We start from the raw sequence: 11053 nt of genomic DNA, 5'->3' as shown, positions 1-11053 counted from the left end.
TTTCAGGTGAGACAAACAAGTATGTGATATTTGGACGTACTTGGTGCTATTGGACTTTTCTTTCGGATTTTATTTGGGCATGGGTGAGAGTTGTCGGGTTTATGGGCTTTTATATTACGGGATATTGTTGGTGGCCCGTCGTCCTTAGTGTCAGGGAGACGGGTATCACATTGTTGTATGATGACGCGTCGGGGGTGACACGCTGTCCTCCATATAGGAGGTGACGGGTGTCACAAAAAGACTATGCAGGGATGAAGTAGCAGCATCAGTTGGAGGAGGAGATAGCAAAAGCGAAATAGGCAAAGGAGAGGAAGAAGAAAACTAAAAAGTAAGAAAAGGAGAAGTCACCTATTAACGCTCAGAATCTAAAGAATAAGAGAACGTAAATTTTCCTTTTTCACAATAAATTAAAGTCTTTCTCGCAAGTATGTTTATGTTGGGACAAAGGAAGATTGAAAGACTCCAAGCATGTCATTGATCTGATGAAAAAACTCTATTTTTCAACAGTGAAGGTACTGTGAAGAAGTCATATATGGGACTATAGGGAACGAACCAGTTCTTTTCATCTTATTTTGTTTTATTTTTTTCCTGATTTTTGATTTGTGTTTTTTTTTTTCTTGAGTTCATTTGATAATGCTTGATAGTGTATTACATAGATTTGATAGTGATATAAACAATGTAATGGGGTTTAGTATCCATTATCTTATTTTGTTTTCTACCATCATTTTGAACGTGCGTACCTTTATTTATTCCTTAAAACTTGGATAAAGATTACAAATTGATCTATGTCAAAGCTACTGGCTAATTAAGAATCTTATATCTTAAAAAGGCTTCTGCAACTCTTATCCTTTTGTCTCTATGTGAAATGTGAAACGTGCTTACTAAGCTTTCATAATCATTCTTGTTTTGCTCACGAAACAAGAAAAGAAACTAAAGAGGGAATGGGCTTATTGCATCAGAAAAACAACAAAAAGAACTAACCGATACATCAGAAACAAGTATCTGAAATTCAAAGAACAAAACAAAACGCAGAGGAGAGTCAACAATTTAAGACATCACACAAGTCATCACCACAGTTTCTCAATCAAAACAAGTCAAAATTTATTCATTTACTTTATAGAATTGAGGAAGCAAGAGAAAATTTAGTTCTGGTGTTCCTCACATTGTTCTTTCATGGTAACGTCAATCTCTCATTCTCTACTGTAAATATATAAAAGAAGTGAAGAAGTGTCACAACCTCATAAGAAGTGTCACAACCTCGCACTCTTTCCCTTTGTTCTTTTTATAATAATTTTGAATTGTGATTGGTGTTTTTATCTTCTTTATTTGGTGGAATCTTTAACTCATTGATTTAACACTAGAACCATGTATTATATTAATTTTTCTTTCATAAAATTACGTACGTTTAAGAAACACACTTTTAAGTTTTCATACCATAATCCCATATATATTAATAGAGAAACATTTAAAAGATATAACATGTAGTTTGTATTAATTAAAAAAGTGTCATGCTGAGTTGTCACGTAATTAGAATACTAATTTTGCTTATGTGGCGCTTTGAGAATCAATTGAAAATTTTGTTAGTCCAAAATTAAATTGTTAGGAAATGTTATATTATATAGTATGGACCATTCATTTATTAAATTGAAATTATTATATATTCTTTCCTTAAATAAAACATGCGGAATTATCTAATGTGATTAAGATATATACGACAATTAATGATTTATTTAGTAAAGATTTGTAAATAATCTGTATACTTTATATCATTTTTGTTTAATTATTTATTATTAAAATAAATTACACAATTACATTAATCATATAAAATTTAGATATTTTTCGTATATGTTGTATTTTAAAAAATTCAAAACGAGTATAAATTAATAAAACTGTTAAAAGTCTCACATAAACTTTGTGATCAAGGTTTAAATTTTTTTATGTAATAAGATACAATGATTATAAAATCATATGAATAAATAATTTTATTTTAGTAGGTGTTTATGTTAATATATATATTTCAAATCCTTTAAATTAAACTATACAATATGAAAATACATACTTATATTTTGATATCTGCGTTGACCATATATTGAAAAATTAATATTTTAATTTTCATTGTTTTTTTTAAATAATTAAAAATTATTGAAACTACTAAACATTCCGAATTAAAAAAATCATTGGTATAAACTTTTGTTACACAAATATGCAAATAATCGTAAAATAATATGAGTAGAAACCTCATTTAATAAATATTCATATTAAAAGTATACTATATATCTATGTTAATATCATTTAAATTTAATTATATATCATATATGATAGATAAAATTGATTGTTTTGATTTATTTGTCCTAAAATGATTGCGAATAAACAAGAGCGGTCTTTTGATTTATATGTGAACGCCAATTTATTACATAATAGTAACTAAGTCTTAGTTATTTAATATAATTATTTTATTATTATTTCATAAAATGTAAAAAACATAAAAATAAATATAAAATATTTATTATACACAAGGCGCAGATCTTAACCTAAGTATGTATCTCTTAAACAATTTTAAATTTTAATCATTTTCTAAATCTCCGGCCAAAACAAAATAACAAAATGAGAATAAACTCTAAAATCAATATTTATATCGAGCAATAACCAAAATAAAAAAATCGACACAAAAATGAGAAAACATATTGAAAATAAATAGGATTGGCACGTGAACGTAAACTTCTCATAACCATAATTATCTTTTAAATGGCTAAATCATGATATAAAACCGAGCTAACATAGTTTTATTGTAACCAAATGGTAGGCTTGAGATTCTTCGGCCTAAACGTTAGGTTCTTATGCGATAAGTGATTTTTTGACGTAAAATATTTTTAAAAATAAGATCAGCTCATCAGTAAACAAATTATGTAATCAACAATTTTTTTAAAAAAAAATTTGAAGGGCCAAAAATATTAATTTGATCAAGAATATAAATTTTATTTTTCCATACGATATTTCTTAAATGATTTTCATATAAATTTACAATACGCAAGGCGCAGATCTTATTCTAGTATATTATTAATGCAATAATTTCGTCTCTTATTTTTACATCTATCTATCTAACTATCTATTATAAAAGAATGTTTATTCACTCCTGGTTGAAACACCTCATCCGCCACGTCATAAAATCGTCTCCTGACAGCTTGACACTTGTCCCAGCCGGTGTTACGCTGCGTTTCATTTAGTCGTTTTGTTAAAGTAGTTGGCTATGTGTTTCGATTATCGTTCTGATCAAGATTTGAGCCCAATAATTATTGGTCCATCTCGCATTCGTTTCTTCTTCCTCTTCGTTGTTGGTTTCTGTGATTCACTTCATCTTCCCTCGGTAAATAGGTTCTCAGTTTTAATTCAATTCTCATTTAATAGATTCTTTGCTTTCTCAATTCTCTGAATCTGTAGCTATAAATAGATGTATTTTCATCTGTAGAATTTATCATTCCATTTTTCACAATCACATTAATACAGAAACTTCTGCAGATAAAGATGGCAAGCTCCTCTGTGCTCCTCATATACTGGGTGTAGATTCTGGTTCGATGTTGTAAAGAACGTCTAGATCCAACAATTTTCGATCTACACCAGCCATAGTTGTGATTCTTCCCAGAACGATAGACCCAGTTAAAAGATATCAACAAACAGTGAACCGAAGTCCCAGTTACCGGAAGAAAGTTGTGCTGTCCGGATTCAGGTACTGATGGGGCGGCCTTTTCTGCGCCGAGCACCGTTACTCAGATCGCCATGATTGCAGCTACGACTACAAAACCGTTGACCGGTTGTAAGACTGTCGCTAGGGAAAACCCAGTCATTAAGCCGGAGAACGTCAAACGCGGTGGCGAGTTGATGGTGGTTGACATGCTTTTTCTTAAAACACGTCTTCGTATTCAAACAGATTCCAGCGTATATATAATCTCAAAATTTTCTAAAAAATTGTATCCTAACGTTTATTTCAACTCTTTCAAAGAAGCATTGCTAACTAGGACCCATCTTTATATCGTTCTCTCTCTCTGAGTCTCTGTTTGCATATTAGGAAAAACTATAACTTTCTGTCCTTTTCTTTTGAGAATGAAGGGACAAAGGATAACCTTTAGTGGACAAATCCTTAACTATCAGAACACAGCGGCACAAGAGGTGGAACTCCTTGGAGATGAGAATACTGCAGCTGATTTACGATGTTGGTTTGCGAAGCAATAGCTATCTCAATAATTATTCTGTGCCTCAGCTTTACACCACTAGAAGACAATACATTCCCGAACAATAAGTTGTTGATCTTATCAATGGTTATACAGCGACTAGCTCCATGTAAGTTTTCTCAACCCGTTTTAGTCTGTTTCAGCAATAGATTTGAATGAACAGTATATGAACATGGTTTGTTCCAAATCAATATTAAGTTTAAAGCTTAAAGCTTCCTGAAGAAAATATTCAAGTGTCCCTAGGATTTCATATCGGTTATAAAGTTTACATATTAGCTATGTTTGAGAGAATCAGGACTTTTGGAGAAGCAAATTCGAGGTTTAGAGATATGAGGTTTAGCAAGCATCAGTAACAGACTTGGTTGCATTGAGACTAACAAGAAAGTGAAAAAACTACTGGCTTGGTCTCAACGAGTTTGCAGATTTGAACCCCGAAGAATTCAAGAACGAATATTTGGGGCTCAAGACTGATATAGAAAGAGGTGATGATGAAAGATCCTACCAAGAGTTTGCTTATAAGGACGTTGACGTCGAAGCTTTACCTAAATCTGTTGACCGGAGAAAGAAAGGAACCAAGGCTCTTGTGGTAAGCTAAAATCTTCGACTCTAATGTGTTATAGTTTTAATTTTTTATTTAGACTTCTTTTTTGAATTGTTATGCAGAAAGTTATCGCGTTTTCGATAGTTGCTGCAGTGGGAGGTATAAACAAGATTGTGACAGGAAACTTGACAATATTGTCTGAACAAGAACTCATAGACAGTGGGTTTGTGACACAACTTACAACAATGGCTGCAACGGTGGTCTCATGGATTACGCTTTTGAGTACATTTTCAAGAACGGAGGTGTTCGCAAGGAAGAGGATTATCCTTACTCCATGGAAGAAGAAACTTGCTAGACGCAAAAAGTTTTTATGTTACTTCGAAAAAGGGATTAAATTGGTTATACCAATTCTCTTTATTTTTAAATAGGATGAATCTGAAATGGTGACAATCAGTGGGAACCAAGATGTACCGAAAAATGATGAGAAAAGTCTCTTGAAGGCATTGGTGTAACAACTTTGAGCATTAACAACGAAAAAGATGATTGAAAAAATGGAGAGCATTATTAAAAAAAAAAATTGGATAACATTAAAATGAACATTGATGCAGTAAAATTTCTTTTAGTCAAATAATATAAATTGGAAGCGAAACTAAGCTAAACATATCATAACATTTATTCATATTTTTAATTACTCTTAAAATATAATTCAATAACTAAAAGGGTTTTAGTCACAGAAGTAAAAAATACATAGCTATAAGGTTAAACAATAACAAAGTTTTTTCTTTAAAAAAAAGAATAACAGAGATTCAGGAATAGAAATATGAATATATATCATTAGTAAAACATATCACTACAACGTTGAAGTAACTAAAATAAACATTGTAAGCCTAACCGTTTTATGGTTTTAAGAAAGAAAAAACAAACAATATAAAGATTCACAACAGCTTCCTTGATCTGAATTATCGGTTTCCGTAAGACTTTTCATACCAGCATTTTCTCTACAAACAACCATACACGGTAGGTTCACTGAAAGTAAAATAGAACTAAATTATAATATATAGTTATTTATTAGCATTTCAAGTTTTCAACAAAAACAATATTCAAAACATAGACATAAAAAAGCACGATGAAGATATAATCATCAACATTTCAAGCAAAATATAAGAGTTATCACAATAGATAATCTATATACAAATGTATAATTGTAACATTAAAATTTTGAATGACGTATAATTGTAATCTTTGGTATTACAATTTAAATATTACTTACAATTTAAATTAAACTAAATATTTTAAAATATTCAATAAAATTTATGATTTATTATATAATTTTCAAGTTACTAACCAGCCCGTAGGACGGACCCTACCCTAATAATAAATAAAACACAAATTTAAGAAGAAATATTCTTACTAAGATAATCGTAAATGAGTCTCGTAGCCATATTTGGTCACCTGTCGGGCTGTTGCTACATATGCCGGTGGCGAAGCTCAACTACACACTCCTAGCTGTGGTTGTTAACATGGTAAAATCCACCCCATTTAAACCCACCTCATTTAGCATCCACCCCATTTAAAATTCGTACCTTTTTAAATTCATTTAAAAATTGGTCTATGACGACTACTAATAGCTGTAATACCTATTTAAACCCGCAAATTTTGCACTAACCCATTTAAACCAATTTAGACCTACTCAAACTATTGTTGATTTTATTTTATTTTTTCAAATTCTTTTTGTAAAATGATTTTACATTAATAATTTTATTTTATTCTGTGCCAAAAACGCAAAATCAAGTTTTCTTCCTAAAACTGCAAAATTGGATCCCCCAAAAATATAAAATCGAATTTTCCTTCAAAAATCACAAAATCAAATTTTCTAGCAAAACTGTAAAACTACTTTTCCCGCCAAAATAAAAAAATTGGATTTTCCGCCAAAACTACAAAATCACTTTTCCCGTCAAACCAGCGAAATTACGTTTCCCGCCAAAATCGTAAAATCAAAATTTTCAACCGAAATCGTAAAATCGAATTTTCCCACCAAAACCGTAAAATATGATTTTCCGCCAAAACCGCAAAATCAAGTTTTCCCACTAAAATCGCAAATCACGTTTTCCTGCCTAACCCAAAAATGAGATTTCCCCACCAAAACCGTAAAATTAAATTTTTCCGTCAAAACCGCAAATTTGAGTTTTCACGCCAAAATCATATTTTTTTGCCAAACCGCGAAAACCGAGTTTTCCCGCCAAAATTGCAAAATCAAATTTTCCCGTCAAAATTGTAAAGTAATATTTTCCCGCCAAGACTAGAACGCATTTTTCCACCAATATTTTTTCTGTCAAATCAGCACAATCACATTTCCCACAAAAAAGTCAATAAATTATATTAAGTTAAATGGATTAATCGGTCCCCATTTAAAACCCATTAACAAAACCCATTTTAAGATCCCTGCTCCGACCAATCTAAAAAGCTCTTCTATTGCATTTTGGAAATTCATAAAGGATATTCCACACTGCTTAATCGAGTTCGAGTGATAGTTGTTATGCGTTATGTACTTTTGAGTGCTGGCCAGTCATTGGGTTTATTAATAGTCTTAATCACATACCTTTGAGGTGCCGTAAGACGGTAAGAGAAATATTTTCCATTCACAGTACAAAAATTTTAATAATCAATATTTATAAATATCGTAAACATTGAGATTGTTTTTCGAACAAATTATACAGTATTTTATCTATAACCAAAACTTAGGGTTGAGACAAAGAAGATGGATTTAGTATAAATTGGATTTGAGTATGATAGAAAATGAGTTTTGTATTTTGAATCGAAAGAATGTGTTATTAAAGATAAGAAATACGATCTAAATGTACTAGTAGTTGAGAAAAGATCAACAAATATATATGCATTAGAGATGTTTTATGTTGAAACTAGCTATTATAATCCCAATCAGCTAAGTAAGAAATTTGATGTGCGAATAGAATTGTTTTTATAAACCTAATGAGCTGAATAAAAAATTGATTTAGTGTGAAGAGATAGAAAGATTGTTGGACATCATTTGCAAGCTTAGTAGGGACTAAGTAAGATGACCCATTAATATTTTGGGCTTTATGGAAAATTTAGTGGCCAGATTAATCAAACTTGGTGGTCAAGTAAATCAAACTTGGTAAGCTAAGCTTACTTGGTGACAGGGCCGGCCCTGGGCAAGCCTATTGAAACATTTGACTTAGACCCCCATTTTTTATAGACCCCCATTTTTCATAGGCCCCAAAGATATATATAATATAAAAGTTTTAAAAATGAGATCACATAAGCTGACAATATCACGTTGGTCTTTTAACAACCGATTTCTTTTTGTATGGCTCAAGCAACATATTAATGCAATAGCCCAATAACATATGCAGAAAATTAAAAACCTTTTTTTGTAGCAACGTGTTTTTTTTTTTTTCCTAGACTCTTTGGCTCTTGCACTTCTTTTTGTTTATGAATGGCTTTGCACTTTATATCTGAAAACTGTGTTTAAGAGTTTTTTTTATGTAATACATAGGCCCCCGTTTTTAATTTTGTTTCAAGCCCCCAGAATTTCAGGACCGGCCCTGCTTGGTGACCAAGCTAAACTAACTTGGTGACCAAGCTAAACTAACTTGGTGACCCAGCTAAACTAACTTGGTGACAAAGCCAATTCCATTATAAATATAACCACAACCTCTTCACAAAAGCATATCTTTATGTACAGGTATTCATCCTAGAAACTTGGCCGAGATAAAAATCTCCTATTGTTCTATTCAAATTTCACTTGAATTTATTTTCCTTTTCAACGTAGACCTTGGGATCTCCAATAACATTGGTATGGTTATCATTAACATTCTCTTAGTATATTTAGACCCATTAATTTTGATGATCTTACAACTTGATTTCAGGAAAAACCTTTAATAAATGGATCCAAAAGGTTATCGTTTGACTTAATGTAATATATTGAGATTACAATAGTTGAGAATATTTTTTTATTTTTATTTTTTAATCGAAAAACTATTCCATTATTCAAACTTGAGGTGGTGGGTAACCAAATCGGAATAGAACAACCAATGAAATAGAATACTCTATGGAAAGATCTCGCAGTCCTAGCTAAAATATCTGAAATCTGATTATGCGCTCGTGAAATATGAGTAATCTTAAAGTCCGAGAAGCATATCCTGAGAGTCTCTATCCTCTCCAATTATGTCGCAAAGCTCGACCAAGCATAAGGCTCATTGATCATTGCAATCAAATCCTTGCAGTCCATTCCAAAACTTTGACAAGTCGAATACTGAAGCATGCTCTCCATCGCCCATCTCAGTGCTTCTATCTCTGAATGTAAGACAGACTCTCTTCAAATATGATTTTGTGTCCCCATAAGTTGAACATTCCTCAAGCTGTCAAAGCCAGACCCACCCATATTCACTAAATTGTGCAGTACATGTCCATGACCCATCTATCATGCAGATATTACGCAAGCTTAAGACTTGAGGTTCTTCAATATTTAGAGCTTGTGGAGCTGTTGGCATCATCTCATTTGCGTTAAACCAAGATTGACACTCACTCTCCGCATATCGGACTAGCTCCAAAGGATCCATGTCAATTCCCCTAAAGAGCTTGTCATTTCTTGCCCTCCAAAGATACCAAATTATCCAGGGATATGGGTCTCTGTCTAATTCCGGCTCAACAATATTGTTCTTTCTCCAGAAGAGATAATCCATATTAGCATATATGCTCGGAAGAGGAAAGACATCTTGACTTGTTGGTGTTGCTGAGAGAGACCAAACTTGTAAAGCTGGTGGGCTTTCAAAAATTGCATGAGTTACAGATTCTTCTGGCTCACCACATCGTGGGCAGTAATTATCACATCACATGTTACGCCGTACCAAATTTCTCGTCACTGTCACATAACCAGTTATCATTTGTCATATAAGATGAAAAATCTTTTGAGGAGCTTTTATCTTCCAAGCAAAGGCTTGTAGCTTTGTTATACTAGGTTCCATAACCTCTATCTCTTCATCAGCCTTTAGTAAGTTCCAAGCAACCCAATATCCAGATTTGACTGTGTACTGTCCATTTTTAGTATAGTTCCAGCAAAATGTATCCCGACGATGAGTGGTACTTATGGCCTGACTCCTTATGTAGGGTATATCAGCAGGGTCAACATAGTTCTCCAGTAGCCCAACATCCCATTCCTTCATATCCTGGTTAATGAGATCACTGACTTTCATGTTCGGATGCAGCGCTGGGGCCAATGGCCGTGCTGGTCTAGCTGGCGTTGTCGGGATCCAAGGATCCTCCCAAACCTTAACCTCATATCCTGAATGTACCTTATGTCTGATTCCCAATAATAGTAATTTCCGTGCTGCCGAGATACTAGCCCACACATATGATGCGCTATTTATAGAGATTGTTCGTAAAGGCGAACGCATTCTGTAGTATCTTCCCTTCAATACTCTAGCCACCAGCGAATCAAGGTTCCATAATTTGTTTGCCAGTAGAGCAAGGTTAAACTCATGGATCATACATAAACCAATCCCGCCCTCTTCTCGTGGCCTGCAGACCTTTTCCCACTTTGCCCAGTGAATTCCTTTCTTTGGGGGGGGGAGGGTGGGTTTGAGCTCCACCAAAGTTTTGTAATGGCACTCGCATGGTTTTCGCATATCTCCAACGGGAGCAAGAAACTAGACATTACGTATGTCGAAAGAGCTAACAAGATAGATTTAATCAGAACCTCGTTTTCACCTTTTGATAGTCATCTTCCCGTCCATCCATTCACTCTATGCATTAATTTATCCTTCAGAGCGAAAAGTTTGCATTTGGATCCGCTAATATCCTCTGAAATTCCTAGATATGTTCCCATTCCTCCTTCATCCTGGATCCCAAGAGTATCTTTAATCTGCTGCCTAACATTTGCGTTAATCCTCTTACCAAAGAGTAGGGATGATTTTTCAAAATTAATGCATTGTCCTGATGCTTGTTTGTATTCCCTAACTACTTTCATCACTTTTTCACATTCACGGGGCTCCACCTTACAGAACAAAAGGCTATCATCAGCAAAGAGAATGTGGGATACAGAAGGACACACGCGTGTAACGCGCATCCCCGTTATCTTCCCTTGGTTCTCTGCATGATTAAGAAGGCTAATGAGTGCTTCCGTACATAGAATAAAACGAAAGGAGACAAAGGATCTCCTTGACGTAGACCTCTCTCTGGAACTATATTTCCTCTTGGTTATCCATTCATAAGTACCTTGTATTTCACCGATGTAACACACCTCATA

General features: G+C 33.3%; 1 protein-coding gene across 1 annotated transcript; it reads left to right on the top strand.

Moving 5' to 3' along the window:
- Positions 1-3774: 3774 nt before the first annotated feature.
- LOC106314686 (xylem cysteine proteinase 2-like) lies at positions 3775-5279 on the top strand. The gene is made up of 5 exons (XM_013752519.1): positions 3775-3933; positions 4105-4207; positions 4649-4812; positions 4890-5069; positions 5196-5279. The coding sequence occupies exons 1-5, from the start codon at positions 3775-3777 to the stop codon at positions 5277-5279; spliced, it is 690 nt and encodes a 229-aa protein (XP_013607973.1).
- Positions 5280-11053: the final 5774 nt, after the last annotated feature.

The sequence above is a fragment of the Brassica oleracea genome, chromosome C9 (genome assembly GCF_000695525.1).
Source record: "Brassica oleracea var. oleracea cultivar TO1000 chromosome C9, BOL, whole genome shotgun sequence".
Lineage (NCBI taxonomy): Eukaryota > Viridiplantae > Streptophyta > Magnoliopsida > Brassicales > Brassicaceae > Brassica > Brassica oleracea.
The sequence above is the reverse complement of the archived record's forward strand: the minus strand, read 5'-3'. Positions and strand labels throughout refer to the sequence as shown.